The 24,102-nt window shown below is 45.8% G+C and overlaps 1 protein-coding gene across 7 annotated transcripts in view; it reads left to right on the forward strand.

Moving 5' to 3' along the window:
- The window catches only part of TNS1 (tensin 1), a 165,140-nt gene that overhangs the window by 112,602 nt on the left and 28,436 nt on the right, over positions 1-24,102 (forward strand). The window contains exons 17-27 of one of the 7 annotated variants that reach the window (XM_075829085.1): positions 6,663-6,862; positions 7,335-7,410; positions 10,619-10,714; positions 13,446-13,478; positions 18,153-18,309; positions 18,596-19,503; positions 20,392-20,478; positions 20,583-20,714; positions 20,797-20,889; positions 22,002-22,079; positions 23,148-23,261. In XM_075829085.1, coding sequence (XP_075685200.1) covers positions 6,663-6,862; positions 7,335-7,410; positions 10,619-10,714; positions 13,446-13,478; positions 18,153-18,309; positions 18,596-19,503; positions 20,392-20,478; positions 20,583-20,714; positions 20,797-20,889; positions 22,002-22,079; positions 23,148-23,261 — 1,974 coding nt within the window. The remainder of the gene's footprint in view (positions 1-6,662; positions 6,863-7,334; positions 7,411-10,618; positions 10,715-13,445; positions 13,479-18,152; positions 18,310-18,595; positions 19,504-20,391; positions 20,479-20,582; positions 20,715-20,796; positions 20,890-22,001; positions 22,080-23,147; positions 23,262-24,102) is intronic. The other 6 variants (XM_075829083.1, XM_075829081.1, XM_075829084.1 and 3 more) reach the window with 6 other exon arrangements.

Below are 24,102 nucleotides of genomic sequence, written 5' to 3' on the forward strand. Positions count from 1 at the left end.
GCAGGAGGACACATTATGATCAGATTATCAACTGGTTCTTCTAACAAGAAGTGAACAAACCCTTTAGCGTCCCTATACCTTACTATATTTCTACAACACATTGATGAATCTGCCCATGCCCGTCCTGTTTAGAGGGTACCCTTCTCTGGGGGTGTACTTTATTACCTGCTCTGTTTTGGAGATGTTGCAGGAATAGACGTCTTATATTATTTATTACTGTATGTTTAGTTTTCTACACCGCTTTGGCTTTCCATCAGAAGTCATATTGATGCCATATGTCGTTAATAAATATGCTGCGTTATAACATTTTACAGCAGATATTTAGAAGATTCATCCCCCAAGTATCTGCTTGTAACTAGACTGGGGTCATCTGAGGCGAAGGGGACCATGCTGGAATCATATCGGGTTGAGAATCCTTCTATTTGATTAGTTGCAGTACCCTATCCTGCCTGCTCTGAAGATGGCGCTGTTTATGGCTAGTCTGCGATTGGTGCAAGTGTCCAACCCTTGTAGAAGACCAGACCTGGGAAACCCATGTCCCACTGGCCTGTCTGCAGCCGGACACTAAATGCATAGAAGTCCTTAAGTCGTCCTTTTGATTCAAGATGATAAAAATATTTTCAGCTATTTCTTCATCTCTGGGAAAACGGAAAGGCATTCAATATGGCTGCCTTACAGCTCCCAAGGGGCGGTCCGTTACAGACCCCTGAATGGCAAATAGGAAAGCAGAATGATGACCCTTATGGGAATGGCAATGGTGGCCATATTATTTGCCCCCCAGCTTTACCAATAACCAGTGGCATACATAGTAGAGAGGGGGCCCCAAAACATAGATCAAATTAGACCCCCCATGTTGCTGGATTTTGGGCCCCAGGTCAGAAGGGCACGGTGTTTGTTTGCCCTTCATCCCCTTTCCATGAGCCTTGGGCCAGTTCCGTACCCTCTTGTTTGCTAACAACGCAATTCTTCTAGAGAGGGGAGTCCTGGGGGGACCACCCAGTGACCAAGGGAATGGGACCAACAAAGGCTGGGCCCCTTCTCTTCAAGGGCCCCAAACAGCCGCGTGGTCTGCCTCTATGGCATGTACGTCTTTGCCAATAATAAATATACCGGAATAGAATATATAATATAGATAATCTTTTTGTTTCATTTTGGGGGAAACGTAATATCACTTTTTCTGACCTTTTTGTAACGTAAAGATAAAGTTATAATGACCAGTGGGATCTACTGCGGCCGGAGATCACGAGTTGTAAGAAGCCGCGCTACACGCTGTCTCCTCGTTAGGTCTTAGGCTGGATTCACACGAGGTCATTACGTCCGTAATTGACGGAGGTATTTCGACCGCAAGTCCCGGACCGAACACAGTGCAGGGAGCCGGGCTCCTAGCATCATACTTATGTACGATGCTAGGAGTCCCTGCCTCGCTGCAGGACAACTGTCCCGTACTATCATGTTTTCAGTACGGGACAGTAGTTCCACGGAGAGGCAGGGACTCCTAGCATCGTACATAAGTATGATGCTAGGAGCCCGGCTCCCTGCTCTGAGTTCGGTCCGGGACTTGCGGCCGAAATACGTCCGTAAATTACGGACGTAATGACCTCGTGTGAATCCAGCCTTATTGACACGAGCGTAGTTCACGTCCGTGATACGTGCGTGAAAATCACGCGTGTTGCACGAACCTATGTTAGGCAATGGGGGTGTTCAGACATTCCGTGAATTTTCCCGCAGCGTGTGTCCGCTGCGTGAAACTCACGACATGTCCTATACTTGCGCATCACGCACCCATTGAAGTTAATGGGTGCGTGAAAATCGCGCGCAGCACACGGACGCACTTCCGTGTGACGCGCGTGATTTGCGCAACAGTAGATCAAGAAATGAAGGGAAAATAAAACCACCTCCTTCATTTATTTTTCTAAACCTGAAAACCGCGTGTCATAAGCATGGCATATGTGCGAAAATCACGCAGCCACGCAGCAAACACTGATGACACATGGAACGGCAACGCGCAAAAGCTCTGCGTTTTATGCGTGCGCAAAACGCACACGTTCGTGTGAATTTCGCCTTAGGTTCACGTTTCCATTTCACCCTTGGCTGGGGAACAATACGTCTTGTTTTGATGCCTTGAGAAGACGAGAATTTGCTGAGAGTCGTGTTCAGACACAGAACTGTTCGTGGGGTTTGGGCTGGTCAGGACTTGTAGATACTTAAAATGCTCAAGACTTCCACCCCCATCAGGAACAGAGGAGATTGGCACATGAGATGAAACTCAGCGCAAAATATTCTCCTTACCTCTCACCTACTCCATCTGGGCCTTCTTAGCGTCATCCAGGGAGACCCCCGCAGGTGCAGCGTTTCTACAGCATCGCTATCTCACTCTTTTATCAGGATAGAACCTAGAGCACTATTTATCCCGACCGTCCTGATCCAGGAATAAAATGCAAGAACTACAGTAAAGACTGACACTGACCCCAAGCAGAGCAGTGGAGAGATGTCATTTTGGATAGCCATGCAGTGCCATTCAGGGTCTGTGTACTGCAGGGTGATAAAACCTATGGGATTTCTAATTAGCAGTTATTAGAAAAGGTGATAATCACCATCACGAGCTCCATCATTTGTTTCATCTATGTATATACGCCGCTGGGATGGAATCTTTGTTCTAACCAGTCCAGGTGCCGTTGAGGACAGGCTTTCAAATCATATCTATTGTAGTTATTTTCTGATATTGTATTGCATTCTACAAGACTGGAATGTGGACTGGCCTTGGGAGCTCACACTCCTTTCCAGGCAGGTAAATGGCTCCGGATACAATGTCTAACACTCATAGTGGACCATCTGTGATATTAACAGAGAAGCGGGTATACATTCTGCTCTGCTTGCAGTGATCTTAGCTCTGAACACTCTGCAGTGTAAATTATTATATCAGATTATATTCATAAAGCCCAATCCCCTTATATGTTATTATTGGAAATGCTCCTTTAACTATGAGAACATATAAAGAGATTGTATAAGTGTGCTGGAGACCTCTAGAGAATGCTGGAGTATGCCGCAGAGTGTTGGTGAGCGCCGCAGAGTGTTGGTGAGCGCCGCAGAGTGTTGGTGAGCGCCGCAGAGTGTTGGAGAGCGCCGCAGAGTGTTGGAGAGCGCCGCAGAGTGTTGGTGAGCGCCGCAGAGTGTTGGAGAGCGCCGCAGAGTGTTGGAGAGCGCCGCAGAGTGTTGGAGAGCGCCGCAGAGTGTTGGAGAGCGCCGCAGAGTGTTGGAGAGCGCCGCAGAGTGTTGGAGAGCGCCGCAGAGTGTTGGTGAGCGCCGCAGAGTGTTGGTGAGCGCCGCAGAGTGTTGGAGAGCGCCGCAGAGTGTTGGTGAGCGCCGTAGAGTGTTGGTGAGCGCCGCAGAGTGTTGGAGAGCGCCGCAGAGTGTTGGAGAGCGCCGCAGAGTGTTGGAGAGCGCCGCAGAGTGTTGGAGAGCGCCGCAGAGTGTTGGAGAGCGCCGCAGAGTATTGGAGAGCGCCGCAGAGTGTTGCAGATCTCAAATTCTGATGAGTGCCGGTGACTGCCGCAGAGTGCCGGTGACTGCCGCAGAGTGCCGGTGACTGCCGCAGAGTGCCGGTGACTGCCGCAGAGTGCCGGTGACTGCCGCAGACTGCCGGTGACTGCCGCAGAGTGCCGGTGACTGCCGCAGAGTGCCGGTGACTGCCGCAGAGTGCCGGTGACTGCCGCAGAGTGCCGGTGACTGCCGCAGAGTGCCGGTGACTGCCGCAGAGTGCCGGTGACTGCCGCAGAGTGCCGGTGACTGCCGCAGAGTGCCGGTGACTGCCGCAGAGTGTCGGTGACTGCCGCAGAGTGTCGGTGACTGCCGCAGAGTGCCGGTGACTGCCGCAGAGTGTCGGTGACTGGAGAGTGCCGGTGACTGCCGGAGAGTGCCGGTGACTGCCGGAGAGTGCTGCAAGGTGCGGGAGAGTGCTGTTGAATGCTGGAGAGTGCTGGTGAATGCTGGAGAGTGCTGGATTAATGAAAAGCTCCAGGAGGAAAACAAAGATCACCGGGAAGATTCTTTCTTAAAGGTTCAGTCCAGTCTCATGTAGATGAAGCTCGATCATTGTACAGTAAAAGGTTCTGCAACTTTCTAATATACTTTGTGTTACGGTTTCTCAACATTTTTGCTTTTGGTCAGTGAATAAAAACCTTCATTGACATTCAGAGGCTTAAAAGCCACCCTGACATAATCCTAGAGGGTTTGTTACAATGTATCAGTGTAGTCAATACGCTGTGAGCTAAACAAAACTGTGGCACACATCTCTCTTCTGTCCTGGATTTTAGACTGACAGCTCTTACCTGCACTGATACATTGTAACAAACTGCACTTGAGCAGTACTTTGTCAGTAAATGTAAACATCTGTTTACATTGAGGTTGAAAACCCACCCTGACCTGGTCCTGTTCACACAACTAAATGTTTGTTACAATGTACCAGTGTAGGCAATCCTCTGTAAGCGAAACACAGCTGCAGCACAAATCTCTCTAATGTCCTGGACTCCAGGTTCGTAGCTTTTACCTGCACTGATACATTGTAACAAAGCGGAACTGATAAAGGTCTGGGTGATTTTCAACATCTGAATGGAAACAAGAATGTTTTCATCCACTGACATCAAGCAGAGATGGTAAGTAATTCAAACACAAAGTATATTAGGATTAATTCTGCGTAACGTCATTCTATCTAAGGCCATCTAAGGGTTAATAGTCCAATAACGGAAACTTTTTCTAAACTTAGACCCTGCGCTATCTCCCATCCGCTCGCTGAAATGTTCCTGCCTCCGTCCCACAATAAAATTGCTGTAATCTTGCATCACCCTATTTCCCTGCCAGGATCCCCCTCTGCCCCAGGATCAGGGCCCCATCACTATGGCGTTAAGGAACGCCCCCGGAGCGGCTGGGTGACATTCTCTCCCATTCATTCCTAAGGCCCTGGAAATGCCACATTATTATTCGCACGCACTCGGCGTCCACATGAATCGTCCGGGTTTTACGGGGTCGCACGAAACTAATAACCCCCGTCCTGACCCGAAATATATGAATGTCCTTTTTATCACTGTGCCCAGAACGCAAAGAATAAAACCGGGATAGGGAAACCTCGAGGGAGTCGTTATGTCTCATTTCTGGGAAGTCGCAGCAACCACGAAGCTTTACGAAGACGGATTTAGTAGCGATACTGTCACATATTCATTGGCTCTGATCCAGCAAGACTCCTCCCACAGCAAATTTTACTACTATTCGACATAAACCATGGGCAGTCTGAAATACTCTGTGCTGCTGTTGACATAAACCCATGTAGGAATGAACACTGTTGGAGTTCCTAAAGATGGCCTGCCCGTTCGGCCGACCGCTATTCCTCCAGACTCCCCACGTATATGCACGCTCAGCGAGGGGAATAATCTGCTGCTAGACCCCTCCCGCAGCAACAAAGGAACGGGCATGTTGAAATCCAACATGCCGATCCCTCTTTCCCACCAAAATCTGCCAATTTCCTAACACCTTGTTTCCGGGAAGATGAGAGCCCTTTACAGCTTGTTATTATCCAAAAGCAAAGGGGATGGGAACAATTTTGGCTTGGCCCCTCTCTTCAGGGGCCCCATGTGTTCAGCAGCTACATGTTCTTCCTCTATGGTGTATACGCCCTTGTGTAGGAAAGACCTGGCCGGCAGAACGAAGAACAACAAGTGCCCAGTGCAGATACATTGTTATCATTTTTTAATCCTTTATTATGTTTTGCTAGGAAACTGCGATGGAACTTTTTCGGAAACCACAGATTTTTCTTCTTTGTGCGCAGAAACGATAACACTGATTTCATTGTAAGTCTATTTGATTATATTGGAAAGGAATGCGGCCCCTCCCCGGGGTGGTCTCCTTGGAGAGCGAGGTGCTTGTGGGTGCAGTTAGTAATTGTTTCAAAAAGTTACTCACAAGTTTTTGTGTTTCCTACAAAACTTTTCCTGGCGGCAACTGCGACCACCAGCGACAAATCACCTGATCCAAAAAGAATTGTCATAGACGACCCCGGCAGGTAGGGGGCAGAATACATACATCCCAATGCATTTCTGTTTCATTGCAGTTGGATACAAATTTAAAGGGACTGTCCACTATGGTCCAGCAACTGCTGCTGAGCCGATCACAGGCGATCTCACTGCTAGGACCCTCCTCCAATCAGAGGGAAAGTCAATGGTTGTCCATGTAACAGACACATTTACCAGGTCCTCCAGAGCTCTGTGTACTAGAGGAGGGTCTGGAATGGAGGACCCTCTCTATTATCTTTATGTCCTTATATGGGATTCAAAGTGGACAATTCCTTTAAGGCTATGCAAGATTTGTGCTTTCCGGAAACCCCAAAATGATTTTGATCTCATATTGCAACTTGTGATAGCTGAAGTGTCGCAGGGGAAGTGTTCCTTGATTATTTCTGTTTCTGGGAAAGTTGGGTGACGCCAACCAATGTGGCCGCCATTGCAGCTGCCTCAGGGGATGTCATAAATACTTATTGGGGGATATATTGGTGGTCCGCAGGCTTTGTGTCGCATGCATGGAACATGGAGAGAATATAGACTGTTTCCCTTGTCGTGTGGGCGAGAGCCGGACGCCGGGATTTGGGGCAGTTGTGACTCTGTCGTGTTTTCCAGGAGTGCAGACCCGCGACAAGACCCCGGACGAGATTGTATCTGTAGCCCGCAGGAGGACGACCAGTGAGGGGCAATATGAAGAAAACACTGCCGATCCCATTTCTGCAAACAGTCCCACTAAAGTGCGCTCCCCTGTACGATGCGTCTCGCCAGAAGTCTTCAACACCATCGCAGCCAATCCAGGAGGGAGACCAAGGGAGGTAATGGCTGCCACCCAGTAATGTGCCCCATGTATATTAACTTACACATTTATTGTCTGTTTCTGGGAAAGCTGGGTGACAACCAATATGACCACCATTACAGTTCTAACAGGGACTGTCACCCATCTTTCCCAGACTCCAAATCTGCCTAGTGATGCAGTGATATGTCCCAGCTCCTCTTTGGCTGTACAACGGGTAGATTTGCCATTCCCTACCTTAGGAAAGCTGGGTGACAACTCCTTTGGGAGCTCTTAGGGTGGCTGTATTGGTGGTCACCCAGCTTTCTGGGAAACAGACTTAACTATAAGTAATTGAATACCATTTTTAACCAAGGACTAAAGGTTTGGGTGAATTTAAAGGGAAATGTCTTGTACAGAGGATTGTTCGCAAAACCCTTTAGAAAAGCTGAATATTTAAGATGTAAATTTGCCGCCATTGATCTGCGACTTACTTTGTCTTCTGTTATTTTCAGCCTCATCTACACAGCTACAAGGAGGCCTTTGAAGAGATGGATATACCACCCACTGCCATCAGCCCAACGGGCACAGGTAACCAGCGTCATCACCAGGCTCGGTGTGTAGTCATCTGCATAGACCATCACCGTCTGCTGAAATATATATATACTCACATTGTGTTGGGGTCCATACTGGTAGCCCCCCTCCAATCACATGCGTTTGCCTGTTTTTATAGTCATTTTAAAGGAACACTCCAGGTAGAATGATTATATTTTCCGATGCAGCGCCTGAGGGGGCGGTGCTTTTGCGGTCCTATATCATGCTCCGCCCCCTCAGGCCAAGCACTAGAAATCACTCCATGTGTGTTCTGCTCCTTTAATATTAGACGCCTCCTTTCCAGTAGTGAAGCTCCAGCTCTTCAGCGTCTTTCTTCTTTGTCCAAGTTTCTCATTACAATTTAATTTCCTTCTGATCACTGAGCACGCGACTTAATCCAAAACGTCATCTTTATTGCTTATCAGGAATATGTTCTCCATTGTAGTTTGATGGCTCAGCAGCTTATATCATCATCAGTAACAATGTATTCACATCATCAGTAACAATGTATCCACATCATCATCATCATCAGTAACAATGTATCCACATCATCATCATCATCATCATCAGTAACAATGTATTCACATCATCAGTAACAATGTATTCACATCATCATCATCATCATCATCATCATCAGTAACAATGTATCTACATCATCATCATCATCATCAGTAACAATGTATCCACATCATCATCATCATCATCATCATCATCATCATCAGTAACAATGTATCATCATCATCATCATCATCAGTAACAATGTATCATCATCATCATCAGTAACAATGAATTCACATGACCGGACGCTCAGAGGATTTCCAGGGCACAGACCTTATGAAATCTGCCCTTTAATCCGACATTTCTTACTTCAGTTCTAGAAGGAAGTTTAACTAAGTGACAAGTAACAAATCCACTGCATCGCCCCAAACATTCCCTATATTCCAGGAGAAATCCAAGGTTTAAATCGTACCTGTAATTTAAAAAAACCCACAAAAAAACAACAACAAAATCCCTCCTTAGGCAGCTGTATATGAATATTAGATGTAGTGGAGCCAGAAGCGTTGCGTGGAACATTGTGGTTTCCCTTCGCATGGCCCCTCTATGTACATTACTTTACCTTCTTGGTGGGATATTTGCCATTACTTTGGTGTCATTTCTGCTGCCCATACTTCCCATAGTGCTCTGCACAACAGTCTAAGCCAATCAGATGATTCCCCACTTCTCCCACCTCCCCACTGACAGCACAGAAACAGAGAGAAGCTGCAGCCGCATCCCCCTCCCCCTCCCATTCTACTACTCACTGTATTACCTCAGACTCATTAACGGAGGACATTTACATGGAGCCTGTAGGAAAGAAAAGGAGAAATCCCGGCTACTGGAAGGTGATGACGAGGCCACTTTCCCCTAATAACCTATATGACAAATTTCCATATATTACTGAGAGATGCAAAAACAAAAATGTTACAACCCGGCTACACCCACAATTTCATTTTCATTTGCTGCAGTCTACTGTTCCCTGTTATCAGCTGTTGTAGGCTGGGGAGAGTCTGTTTGTAGGGTTCTCAAATAGTGCAGAAAATCCCTGCCCCCGAGGATCAATACATCCAGAAATATTTCTAAGTAGGAATGATAGCGCCCGCTCCTCTATTGGCAGGTCGATGGGCATTACAAAACCACACTAGTGGGGTAATAGAGGCATTTCTCAGGGTGCCCCCATCCTTGTAGGTGACCGCCTTGAAGTAAGGAGTCTCTAGTTCAACGTTAGTGATGTGCACCACAAGAACACGGAGACTGGGTAGCAAACGACATACATACCCCATTGAATGGGCAAAACTTTCAGGGGTTTGACAACCTCTGTCCATCTGCCCTAATAATCACCATAGATGAGGACCCCCCTCCCTATTTGTCCCAGGACGGAAAGGCGCTTTGTAAGAGTGGCTCCAGCCTTGGCGGAGCCGGCGCGTTAGTGCGTTATATAGATGACTATATATTTCCGTGGCCTTCATGTAATGCTACATTAGAAATGTGTGGCAGGCCATGGCTTCCCCGGTGGTAACAGCTGATCACCAGAGGTTAGAGAAGCCGGACCTGCGGCAATCAGCCCGCTTCTTTTTAAAAAGACAATACTCAACCTGACCAGCAGAGGGCCACACTGAGCAGCAGTAAAGTTTTTGTAACTCTTGGACATTGATCTATTAATAATATAAAGAAAGACGCTGTTCATGTGTCCGTGAACCGCCCGCCATAAATCAGATCGGACCCCTAATATACTGTAGATCTTACACTGAGGGTGGGAAGGGAGCGAGTTCTCTGTGAGTGGGGACTGGAAACATTCCTGAGGTTGAATTATAACAGTGTCATTGTGTCAGGAAACAGAGCAGAATGTTTGGAATGAGCTCGTTCTTCCATGTAACATCCATCTCCATAATAACTCTCCGCTCTGTTCTCCACAATTGGCCTATTAAGGACAACGCGACTATGGCGAGCGGAATATAACAAGCGCTCTCTGTCACACAACCGTGCTCTTATGTACTGCGCTCTAAATATACTTCTGTGTATATAACCACATACACACCCATGCAAACAGATGTAGCAGAGCCGAGTGTCTAAGAGGTAGAAAAGCGGAGATCGTCAATGGCGCAACTGCATTTTACAACAATCCGCCACCACTTTAGTGATGGGCGTGAAGCCCCCAGTAAACAAATCGGATAGTGACGTGCTGTAAAATATTGACATGCCCCATCGCTTATGTGTTGGGTAAGAGACATGACAACCACCGTGGCCGCCACGTGACGGTACCTACCGTATAGAGGTCATCACTTTGTTATAGCCCTTCAGACCTCACCGACTATAATTATTAACATAGGTGGAAATTTACTTCTCATCCCTTCCATTTTCAGCTGTGCCATCACTAAGAAGGCGGGGCTTATTAAGGGGCAGGACTTCCTGGTCTACAGCACACATAGAAGTGGGGGAGTGCTACTGCTGTAGCCAGGTGCCTGACAGCCAGAGACCTGGAAGAGCAGGGGAAGTGTGGACGATCTCCCAGGACAAATATAATTTTTTTATGTACGGATTACAGTTTTGATTGCAATCGCATCAAAGAAGAGGAGAATACGGGAGGAATTGTTGTTTTTTGGGTATTTTATGTCACATAAGACCCTATAATCACTTTCTGACTTCTTTCTGTATTTTTCTTCACTAGTGGCTCGTTCTCCTCCGGGTTTGGCCAGGACTCCTTTGTCGGCTCTGGGATTAAAGCCTCACAACCCAGCGGACATTATGCTGCAGCAGTCGGGAGGTGAGTTGTGAATACAGAGAAGAGGGGGCATTTTCTGGCACTTGTATTATATCTCTGATCACACACTGTACTGTCCGCACACTTCTCTTACCTGTTACCAGACTGATCACAAAGCCCCCCCCCCCCTGCATTATAGGAGCTCAGCTGAGCTATTAGGGGGCTGTCTGTCAACAAGCTTGTTGACAGTTTCCAATAACAACCATCATAATTGTAAATGCAGCTCTGGAGTTTAATTCAGGATCAGTACAGGATAAGTCATGATTCTACCAGCAGAGTAGTGAGTGCAGCTCTGGAGTACAATACAGGATGTAACTCAGGATCAGTACAGGATAAGTAATGTAATGTATGTACACAGTGACTCCACCAGCAGAGTAGTGAGTGCAGCTCTGGAGTACAATACAGGATGTAACTCAGGATCAGTACAGGATAAGTAATGTAATGTATGTACACAGTGACTCCACCAGCAGAATAGTGAGTGCAGCTCTGGAGTACAATACAGGATGTAACTCAGGATCAGTACAGGATAAGTAATGTAATGTATGTACACAGTGACTCCACCAGCAGAATAGTGAGTGCAGCTCTGGAGTATAATATAGGATGTAACTCAGGATCAGTACAGGATAAGTAATGTAATGTATGTACACAGTGACTCCACCAGCAGAATAGTGAGTGCAGCTCTGGAGTATAATACAGGATGTAACTCCGGATCAGTACAGGATAAGTCATGATTCTACCAGCAGAGTAGTGAGTGCAGCTCTGGAGTACAATACAGGATGTAACTCAGGATCAGTACAGGATAAGTAATGTGATGTATGTACACAGTGACTCCACCAGCAGAATAGTGAGTGCAGCTCTGGAGTATAATACAGGACGTAACTCAGGATCAGTACAGGATAAATAATGTAATGTATGTACACAGTGACTCCACCAGCAGAATAGTGAGTGCAGCTCTGGAGTATAATACAGGATGTAACTCAGGATCAGTACAGGATAAGTAATGTAACGTAGGTACACATTGACTCCACCAGCAGAACAGTGCGTGCAGCTCTGGAGTATAATACAGGATGTAACTCAGGATCAGTACAGGATAAGTAATGTAATGTATGTACATAGTGACTCCACCAGTAGAATAGTGAGTGCAGCTCTGGAGTATAATACAGGATGTAACTCGGGATCAGTACAGGATAAATAATGTAATATATGTACACAGTGACTCCACCAGCAGAATAGTGAGTGCAGCTCTGGAGTATAATACAGGATGTAACTCAGGATCAGTACAGGATAAGTAATGTAACGTAGGTACACATTGACTCCACCAGCAGAACAGTGCGTGCAGCTCTGGAGTATAATACAGGATGTAACTCAGGATCAGTACAGGATAAGTAATGTAATGTATGTACATAGTGACTCCACCAGTAGAATAGTGAGTGCAGCTCTGGAGTATAATACAGGATGTAACTCGGGATCAGTACAGGATAAATAATGTAATATATGTACACAGTGACTCCACCAGCAGAATAGTGAGTGCAGCTCTGGAGTATAATATAGACTCAGGATCAATACAGGATAATGAATGTAATGCATTTACAAAGTGCCAATCAGAGACGCAGAAGAAGTAAACCCTTTCTCCAGCGATCTAGATGCACTTCTAAGGCGTCAGCGGAGGGATATATGCAGCAAGCTATTCCCGAGAGTTAGTTCTACAAGAGGCCACCAGTGGGCGCTCCCTCAAGTTCAGGGTTATTAGGTCTTATTAAATGGAAGGAGGATAAGCCCCATTTTTCTCTCTTAAAGAATCCCATCTGTAGCTAATCCAGACTTCTGTGACCCGGAGCAGCAGCCCTGTGTAAATCCATTGTCTCACACTTCGGACGCTGGCTCTGCGCCATGGAAAGTCTGATCCGTGTTCTGGAATTCTTCTAGAATCCCAGAGTTCAACCATTTAATGCTTTTACTGTAGTGAAGACGACCATCTGTACAGCAAGGAACCCTGGAGAATCTCACAGGTGATGAATGTTTTGAATGAATGACCTCATAACCCCCTCCGCACAATACACCCGGGCCGCTTGTTTCCGTCCAGGCGCAGCGCATTTCACGTCTGTAGGAGTCTCTGGTTGGTCAATGGATCTGCCATTTATACTACCGCTGCCCTGTATCCGGCAGATGAACGACAGCTGCATGCTGGGAGTTGTAGTTTTACAACAGCTCAGCTGGAAACCCACACATTGGAGACTGCTGCTCCATACGTTTACTCCTGGTAATATAACAATGTGTTTTCATTGGTTTTACATAGGACTGCAGGTAAAGGCATTATCTTCACATTAGAGTTAGCACAATGCACAAATAATACAGATCCTAAGATTTTATGGACAAGTTGAGCTCTGCTATGCCTAAACCATGTGTGATCTTCCTAGATTTTCTGATAAAGCTGGGTGACGACAAACATGGCTGCCATTATAGCCGCCAGAAGGGTTGTCACCCAGCTTTCCCGGACTCCTGAATTCCAAATCTTTCCTCCTCCGGCCAAATTTATCGAAGTTCATCTGCATCACAAGGGTTAAAAGTTTTGCAGAAAACCAAATCAACAAAACCTTCCTGATATTTGGGGTGAAAGTGACTATTACATAAGAACGAGTCGCCGGCCGGGTGACCCTTTGACGTGGGCGGTTTTCTTATTTTTGCTTTTTTCCCTTCTCTTCTACATTATATTTATTTCATCTCCTCTTCTCAGAGATGGAGACGTTTATTGGTGGGTACGAGGAAGGTAAGTGCCCAGGTCGGCTCAGATCATTTCTGATTAACCCCCGAGAGGCTGTCATGGTCCATCTATAACTGCATTGCTGGGACTTGATACATCGCTTAGTGATTGTTGGTTTATTCTGTTACATTGTTTTCTTTATTGTGCATGTTATGTATCCGCTTCATGAGGAGGGTTATAGAAGACAGCGAATGTAAAATAATTCCCTCTTAGGGCCAGTTCACACTGAGTGTTTGATGCGGAAACTGCGTCGGAGAACGCGCCATAAAACGGCCAAAAATGCAACCCATTGATTTCAATGGGAGGCGGAGGCGTTTTTTCCCGGGAAAAAGAAGCGACATGCCCTCTCTTCGGGAGTTTACGTCTCTGACTTCCCATTGACATCAATGGGAGGCAGAGAAAGCGTATTTCGCAGAGTTTTTTGCCCGCGGCGCTCAATAACCACAGGCGAAAGACGTAGCAAACGGCGTGCAGGCAGATCAAAATCTGCCTCAATATTCCAGATGGAATTTTGAGGGAGAATTTTCTGCCTGCAAAAAAACTCAGTGTGAACATAGCCTTAAAGGGCTCGTCCAGTCGAATGAAAAATTTTGCAACTTTCTAATATACTTTGTTTAAATTCTTGTCCCTTTTCAAGATCTCTGCTTGCTATCTGTAAATGGAAAGATTCTTGTCCACAGCCAGTGATTAAAAACCTGTTCTGACCTAGACTAACAGCTGATTGTTTGTTACAACGCATCAGTCCTGGAAATCCTCTCTTAGCTAAACAAGTTTTTCTGCGGCCTGATCTCTTAGGCGCTGTTCACACAGGATCTGTTCTTTCTTGATTCTGTTGCTCGCTGATGATAAGAATAGCGTAGTCTGCTGAGATATCCTTTCCTGCAGTAAACGGAAACTTGATGTATAAGTCAATGGGATCAGTTTGGATTCGTTACACAAAGGATCCATCATAAGGGTATGTTCACACTGCTAAAAATACGGGGGCTGAATGCCTCCAAACATCTGACAATTGATTTCAATGGGAAAATGGCATTTAGTGCATGTCACTTCTTGAGCCGTTTTTCATTGTCTCAATAGAAAAACGACTCCAAAAATGACCGTAAAAAACGCTTGCTAAAACGGCTGAAAATCAGAGGCTGATTTCCCTTGAAAAGCGCCGTATTTTACAGCCGTTTTTTTGTTTGCTGTGTGAACAGAGCCTAATAATGCCCGATCCACACGGACATGGGGAAACTTGGACGTGAAAAACTGCAGTTTTTCACGTCTGAGTTGCCTCCGTGCGAGTCCCGTTTCCACAGATCCCCATAGACTTGAGTCTATGGAGGGGTCCGTGAAAACAGAACAAAATAAGACATGTTCTATCCTTCATACGTTCTGTTGAAACAATGGCTGTGTGAACGGCCCTATTTAAATCCATGTGTCCGTGCGCCGGCCGTCACACAGATATACTGTATACCACGGTCGTCTGAATCACACTCCCTTAAAGAGCCCATATACGGCTTCAATTTATTCCCAAAATGATGCCACAACACAGCGCTAAATAATACTGCGTGGTTTTATTCTGCCCGTTCTTAAAGGCCCCCTAGGAAATAGGAGCCCCAAGCAATTGCCCAGTTTGCCACCCCTAAAACCAGCCCTTCCATAATGGCTTGTGTTAAAAAGAACGCCAGTACCTGCACTGGTACATTGTAACAAAGCTTCAGATGTGTGCGGCGTGAAAACTGCTCGCATATTTTTGCTTGTGATTTTCATTGCATTGAAGTCAATGGGTGGTCCGCAGCTCTCACAGTCTCCGTAATTAACATATTGTTCCCAGATAAGATTTCAATCAATCAAATAATTCAGGAATAAAGAAACGTCTCCTAAATAGATAATAGGAAACCGGTCAGAATGTCTTGGCGCCCGTATACAAAGCCCTCCGTGTGTTCTGCAAGTATTACTAGCGGAGCCTGAACCCCCAGACAAGATGCTAGACTTGAACCTGAACCTTTTACATCCAAATTGGATGATTGACCTCGGTGCCACCCAAACCGCAGCAGACGGGGGACGAGCCCCGGACGTCACCCATTGTGCAACCGGTGGCAGCGCTTTTGTAGTTGCTGCTGAATCCCATCCGAATATAGAATCAGCTGATGGGGGAGGGGGTATCAGGAGGCCTTAGTGATGTCAGATCGCGCCCCACTCCCACGATCCCCCGCACATCCGTCATCGTGACCCCAACAAAAGCAGGACTCTGGGTCTTCTCTCTAGTCTGCATTACAAATCCAGATTAGCATCATTCTTATCCGGGGTGAAGACCCAAATTACAGGACCCCGATTACAAAAACCAGGACAACCGCACAATATTTATTTAATAAGCATTTCCCTTTAAATCGTGTTCTTTTAAGTTGTTGGTTCATCTTCCACTGGGAAAGCTGGGTGACAAGCAATACACACATCACGGCTCCCAAAGAGCCTGCCACCCAGCTTCACCAGACTCTTGAATAATACCTGCTGTAACACGTGCCCTATGCCCATCTGGAGTATGGAAAAGTTGGGTTACAACCCTATTATAGCAGGCTGGCAGCCAAAACCAGATGTAAAACTGGCTGATGTGATTGGTTTTACATAGGACTGCAAGTAAACCTAGTGCATTAAAACTGAATGCACTTATAATGCAACCTATGATGACCCATTCAGCTCTGCTACATCTAAACCTTTTATATATCCCTTTCTGGTACTAAAAATTTTATTCAGCTGTTTTCTTGTTTTTCTGTTTCTTGGAAAGCTGGGTGACATGAAACGTTGCTGCCACCCAGCTTTCCCAGAAACAGACATCAGTAATCAATGGCTGAAGAGAAATCCAGGACTTATATTTACCGTGGATTTTTATTTTATTTTAAAGGGAAATGCTCTGTAATGATGGGGAGATGGGAGACTAGTCTGCCAGGTGGGGGCGCCATCACCGATACTAATCCCTGCTGGGATAAAGTAGGCCACAGTGAAAGCCGCCCGCTGGAGCGTGAATGGGAATAACACAGGGATAAAAGGAGAATTAACTATTCATGAAGTAATCGCTGCACTTCCCTCACGTTCTTTGTTTGTGTGAGAAAATACTCCACAAGAGAAGTTGAAATCAATTAACCTATTGTCAATTCCTTGGGAAATGTCATAGGAGCCGCCGACAATCCGGGCGCTGCCATCCACGACTCCGTATACTGCCAATTATGAATGCGATTGTCTATACATGAGATACAGTGAACGTGGGGGTCACAGAGATTTTCTCAAAATCATATAATCACTAGGAATGACTGAGGAATCCAGAATTGCAGCCGCTGTGATTATTATTGTGGAATTGCAAGATCAGCGATTATAATGGGAACTGCTCTATTTACAGGGGAGAAATCTGATAACCTGCAGGGCTGGAGGGAAATTAAAGTCCCCACCCAGATGCAGCAGCCGTCCCTCCCAGCATCTGGAAAATTATAAATTATAAGCCAACCACAGTTTTTCCCAGGCACACCCCAAAATTGTCTGGAAACGCCCCCTTTTAAATCAAATTTGCATAATCCCCCCCCCTTCTTTGTGGTCCTTTTCACGGAACAGTCCTATAAACACTGGGACTGTTTGTAGGGATGCTTCATGCGCTGGGACCCCAATGCTGAATTTGTACCAATGCCCCCCAAGAAGTGACAGGTGGTGGCCAGAATAGTTGTCACATTTGTTCCTTTTTAACCCCCAAGGTCATTACATGGGGTATAAATGATAAAATTGGGTAGAAATGCTGCATACGGTAAGTTGTCCTCGTTCGCCAGCGTCATAACGGATCTTTTATAGCAGGGTCAGAAACTTTTGGCACCCCAGCTGTTGTGAAACTACAACTCCCAGCATGCCCTGACAGCCAAATACTTTATTATTCCAGTCAAAGGCTGTCAGGGCATGCTGGGAATTGTAGTTTCACAACAGCTGGGGTGCCAAAAGTTGCTGACCCCTGATTTATCGTTTCAGATCAAATACAGAAGACTCTTTAATGTAGATACAATGTGATTATTATATTAATAGAAACTTTACTTTTCTTATATACTTTGTGTTTTAATTTATTACCATTTTCAAAACATCTGCTTGCTGTCAGTGAACAAGGAAACCCTCCTCACCAAGTCTTGCTCACACAGCAGAGGACAAGCGTCAGCACAGAGCAAACCTTGGCAGATGTAAGGGCTCACTGGGCTTGGGGAGCTCATGGCTGCCCAGGTAAACATGCTAAATGTCTGTCGAACTGAGGGTGATGTAGACAAAAGTCGGGTCCTACTGGGCTCATATACTTCCCTATACTGATACTTTGTAACAAACTGCTGCTGTGTGAGCAGAACTACTAGGTCAGGAGAGGTTTTTGGTTTCTGAATGCAAAGAATGTTCCATTCACTGACAGCAAGCATAAATCTTAAAAAGAGCATGGAGATGAAATGCAAAATATTTTAGAAAATTGTCTGACCATCGTGCTCCTAACACCATTCATTCTCCGCTGTAACTTTGTCCTAATTCTCATTCATGAATGAAGACGGATGACGTCATGCTGGTGATTAACGTTTCGGGCTGCACGCTGCTTGCTGGATTTCTGCTCAATGTTTAATTGCAAAGTTTTGATCTCCCTCTTGGACTTTACAGGACTGACATGATGTCCCATCTCTCCCCTCTTTCTAGAACCCCGGAGTTACGTTGAATCTGTGGCGCGGACGGCTGCCCCCCTATCACCACAGGCCTACAATACAGACACCCTGACGAAGACCGGTGGATACCCCATTCCCTTTACAACTCAGAGCCCGATTTCTACCAGCAGCCCTATACACAGCACTGACGGGTAAGGAGGGATTTCCATGGATGTGGTTAAGGTGACCCCCATATGTAATTATGGCTGCCAGAGCCGGACCCCCACAGTTCATCTGGGAATTACAGCTGTATGATGGCTGCTGCACATTATTTCCGGGCCCCCATATAGCCTGGAACTAGTCAGCCCATTACTTTATCTTCGACAGAGAATCTTAAAGACTCCTAATTTAATAAGCTACATTTCCATGACTTGTTTGCTCAGTCCACTAGAGGGCAGTAGTGCACCACTCACTGCATTTTCTTCTTCTCTTTTCTAGGGTGTCCGTAAGAAGCTGCCCGTCAGTAGACGGCAGCGTCCGTATTCCCAGTCCTGCTCGACCATCTGCAGATTCCAGTTTCAGGTCCACCAGTTTGTCTCAGCCTTCACCACAAAGCAGTTATCAGAACACATCCCCCACTCCTCCTTCCATGACACCCCTTGCTGGAACCCCCCTCAGCTCATATGAAGGCTACTCCTATAGCCCCAATAATGCCCTCACACAGACAGATGGATTTTCTGGAATTCCAATGAATGCCCTGGCTGGGCATGTGGTCCACGGCAGCCCCCAACCTCTTCATAGAACAGTGGGCACAAACACAGTGGGCACCAACACACCGCCAAGCCCGGGCTTTGTACGAAGGGTGGTCACTCCGACCATGTCAAATTCTCCTGGTAGTCCAAGCCTGAGCAGACATCCTCTTACAGCACACAGTGGCATAGCAGCAGCCCCGGCTAGTCCTAGCTTGGCTCGACACCAGGTGATGATGACAGGGAGTTCCCCTGTGACACCTGGGAGCCCCAGTATGGAGCGACATGTCATGTATGGGTTCTCCACCCCCGAAGAACGACGGCCAACACTGTCACGACAGAGCAGCGCATCAGGATACCAAGCTCCATCCACCCCAAGTTTCCCAGTGTCTCCTGCCTACTACCAAGGCATTGGCAGCCCATCTTCCTCTTCACCGGACTCCACGTTGTACCGGCAGGGAAGCCCCGTGCCACAGCCATCACTGCCTGAGAAACGGAGGATGTCATCAGGGGATCGGTCCAACAGCTTGCCGAATTATTCCACACTGAACGGGAAGACGTCTTCCCCCATGTCGAGTGAGATGTCCAGCCCCAGCGGTAGCAGTACAATGGCATTTACACACACGTTGCCAGACTTCTCCAAGTTCTCAATGCCAGGTAATCATCGGTTATCCTGGTATAAGTGGTGAGATGCTCTGCACCCGTTTTCATTTCAATTTCTTAGAGAAACTCTTCGGTGCATCTATATTCCCAGCTGTTCGTGGCCACCACTAGAGGGCGCTCTGTATACAGCATATAGGGTGCCTATTGATCTGAATAGAGCCCACATACAGATTGCCCTCTAGTGGCAGCAACAAGCAAGTGTTACAAGTCTGTGTGTGAGGAATAGATGAAAAGAGCTTTGTACTAAAGAAATGGAGGCCCGAAGCTTTCTCAAGTATATTAGGAAAATGCTCCAAATCATTTATGCTGCTGGTTTCCTATAGAAAAAAAAATTGCAGTGTAAGGTTCACTTTAAGTGTTTAAATTATTTAGATTTTATATTCAGTACAAGAAATTACATGTTTCAGGATATTTCAGGATTGCTTCACCCCAAAGTGCTTGCAATTGGGAGGGAAATAAATAATGGCCATCTTGGGGATAGTCCCGGGGAACACTTAGTACCTGGAAACCCCTGTTAATGAGATGCTAAATTAAATAACATTTTTGCCTCCACTAGAGGGAGCTCACTGCATGCGGTTTCATTATTGAGTTCACTGGGGGCTGTATAAATCCCTATGCAATGAGCTCCCCCTAGTGGTGGGTCCAGGCAATCAGAACTTCACACTGTGCTGTAACTCTGAAAGTTTTGATTCCTTTCAAGATTTTTGGCCAAATTGAAATTAAATATAAATTAATTATAGGTACCTGTTTCTGTTATAAACAACCTCTGTTAACCCCTGCACCATCCCAAATCACCAGGAATATTAGGAGTCAGCCAGGGTTACCAATCGTCCATAAATTCGTGTCATGTCGTTGAATTTCAGACATTTAATTTTTTTCCAGATGGGAGTCCAGAAACGCGGGCGAATGTCAAATTTGTCCAGGACACATCCAAGTATTGGTACAAACCTGAGATCTCAAGAGATCAAGGTGAGTGTAATCTAGAGACGATCCCCCATGATCAGCCTGGCACATACCATTGAGATTAGACACCTGGTCTGTCATTTATTGGTCAAATTCTTCCTCTCCTCCAGCAATCACTTTACTGAAAGAACGAGAACCGGGCACCTTTATCATTCGGGACAGCCACTCATTTAGAGGGGCCTATGGGCTTGCTATGAAAGTTGCCACCCCTCCTCCTACCCCTGCCCAGCCGAGCAAGAAAGGTGATTATCTAGCTGGAGTATTATATCCTCTCCTATAAGTCATCCCTATGTATCGTATTTAGTGACTATTCTGTTCTCTTAGGAGATGCCACTAATGAGCTGGTGAGACATTTCCTGATAGAGACCAGTCCCAGAGGAGTGAAATTAAAGGGATGTCCCAATGAGCCGTATTTTGGTAAGACCCTGCATATAAACACGAAGTTATTAGAGACGTAAATCAAACGTAGTCAATAATCACATCTTATTACAATTGACATATAGAATTAATCTATATATTATATAACTTATCCTGTACTTCTCCTGAGTTATATCCTGTGTTATACTCCAGAGCCGCACTCACTATTCTGCTGGTGGAGTCACTGTGTGCATACATTATATTACTTATCCTGTACTTCATCCTGAGTTATATCCTGTATTATACTCCAGAGCTGCACTCACTATTCTGCTGGTGGAGTCACTGTGTACATACATTACATTACTTATCCTGTACTGATCCTGCGTTACATCCTGTATTATACTCCAGAGTTGCACTCACTATTCTGCTGGTGGAGTCACTGTGTACATACATTACATTACTTATCCTGTACAGATCCTGAGTTACATCCTGTATTATACTCCGGAGCTGCACTCACAATTCTGCTGGTGGAGTCACTGTGTACATACATTACATTACTTATCCTGTACTGATCCTGAGTTACATCCTGTATTATACTCCAGAGCTGCAGTCACTATTCTGCTGGTGGAGTCACTGTATACATACTTGTGCTGTACTGATCCTGAGTTACATCATGTATTATATTCCACAGCTGCACTCACTATTCTGCAGGCTTCAGAGCTAAAATCTCCCAGGATTCTCTGCACTGAGCTTGATCTGGTGATTCTGGGAAGTTCTGTACAGTAATAAAATTAACGGTAACTGCATTATAGGAGCTCAGCTAAGGTGTTAATCTGTGCACATGCTTGCTTAGGATTCAACCAGCAGAATTGTGAATACAGCTCTGGAATAAAATCCAGGCTCAAATTTAGGACCCATGCAACATAATAACGTCATGTATTTACAAGGTGGCTCAATTTTTTTTTAATGCAGATTAATAAGTCTCTGCGTTGTTGTGATCAGTAGGTGTCCCAAAGGATGGGCCACCACCAACAATAATGTCATGGCGTATCCTAGTGACCTGTCATAGGATTGTAAGATGGGAATAAAGGCTTTATAATCCGCTACTACGGGGGAAAAAGAGACGTTTGTTTTTATCCTGTCACAGGTAACCTTGTTTTCTCTCTTTCCAGGCTGCCTCTCCGCACTGGTGTATCAGCACTCCATCACGCCCCTGGCACTGCCCTGCAAGCTGGTTATACCCACCCGAGGTAACCGGAGCAGTGATTCAGATCACAATTTCATATGCATCTGAAAATTTGCTAAATAAAAGTGTCTTTACTGTGGCTCTCCCTGTATCTAGATCTGTCTATCTCTATATTTATTTTTATTTTTTTTACCATTTAAAAAAAAAAAAAAAAAGCAGTCATAGGAAAAGTTTCTTAAATGGCCCTTATTTAGTAAACTGTTTTTTATAGGAACATGTAATCCCACTTTTATACAGCAGTTCTACTCCATTGAAGTGAAAGGCGAAAAACTGTAATAAAAAACGGTCACAAAAAGTGTCCAAAATAATGATCTTACAACTACACTGAGCAAACGGAACTTTTTTAAAAAGCCAAATACGATGCTACACGGTCACATCTAATCACTGCAGTAAGTTTCCGCAGCAGCCAGAATGCAATTGTAACGCTACATGTGGTCGTGCCCTGTAGCCTGGGGAGTTACCAGCACTTTCTAGTTACGCCCCTTGATGCTACAGATTAGGGATTTGTGTGAGGTTTTTCCCCCATTGGCCTCAATATAAAGTTAGACCAGGAAACCGCATCTAAAAATCATCAAACCCACAGAAGAAAAATGTTTTGATATTAAAAGGAGTTTTCCTAATATCATTACTAGTCACCTATCCACAGGATAGAGGATAATTTTCTGATCACTGGGTCCCGAACCCCCAGATCCCCCTAACTGCACCACCCCTGCAGTGCGGAGGACATTGAATGGAGCGGTGGTCGAGCGTGCGCGCTGCCGCTCCATTTAAAGTCTATGGGAATGGCGGAAACGGCTGGGTACAGCGCTCGGCTCTTTCCGTCATTATCTTAGGCAGGGGGCGCATGCTCGACCACCGCTCCATTCAATGTCCTCCTCACTGCAGGGGTGCAGTTGGGGGATCTGGGGGTTCGGAGCCCCCGTTCTCATGATCGGTGGGACCCCCAGTGATCAGAGTATTATCACCTATCCTTGATGGTATAGAAATTAGATATGCCATGTCTGATGGGTGGGGGCCTGACCGCTATGACCCCACTGACACCTGTAACGACGAAGCTTTGGATTTTTTCCAGAACCGCCCCATTCACTTCTCCCTTCTGATGTTCTCCTGTTAGATCCTTCAGATGAGACCAGAGAAACTGCATCACCAACCAACACCACCAGTGACTTACTGAAACAAGGAGCAGGTGAGGCGCTCAATTCTGCAACTTTCTAATAGACATTTCACATCAATTTCTGACAGTTTTCTATATCTCTGCTTGCTGTCAGTTACTGGAAACCTTTTTTGCATCCCAAATCTATAAACCCATTCTGAATTTATCCTGGTAACAAAGCTGCATGGCTTGCGAGGGTTCATTCAAACATTGCAATTGAGGCGTGGTCAGTGTTGGATTAAGGGTATGTTCACACACAACAAAAAACGGCGCTCTTTTCAAGGGAATTTCAGCCGATTTTCAGCTGTTTTTTAAGCAAATCGCGTTTTTTATGGACGTTTTTGAAACTTTTTTCTATTGAGTCAATGAAAACGGCTCCAAAAACAGCTCAAGAAATGACATGCTCTTCTTTTTACGGGGCGTCTTTTTACGCGCCGTTTCTTGAAAATGAGCTGTAAAAAACACCCCGTCGGAACTGCGTTCTGCTTACGATTTTTCAGCCGTTTTTCGGGAGGTTTATGGCCCCAAAAATGGCTGAAAATAGCCCGTGTGAACATATCCTAAGTGTACCATGGGCCCTGGGCTGTTGACACAACTTGGGCCTCCTCCTTCTCCCTCACACGCCGTCTATACAAGGCTTTTCTTCTTTGAAATTTTACTAAAACTCTAAAACAAACTCCTATTAATAATTTTTTTCAAATGGAAATCCGGAGTCCATGAACTTAGATGTGATCAATAACCGCTCGATCCTGCGTGTTAGAAACACGCAGGACCCGATGTCACCGAGCCCGTCAGACCCGCTGAGCTGACGGATACAGGTTTTAGTGCGAGATACAGCTGCTCTATATACAAGATACAAATCGGCTGTATCTCA

Source organism: Rhinoderma darwinii, chromosome 6 (assembly GCF_050947455.1).
Source record: "Rhinoderma darwinii isolate aRhiDar2 chromosome 6, aRhiDar2.hap1, whole genome shotgun sequence".
NCBI classification, from domain to species: Eukaryota; Metazoa; Chordata; class Amphibia; order Anura; family Rhinodermatidae; genus Rhinoderma; species Rhinoderma darwinii.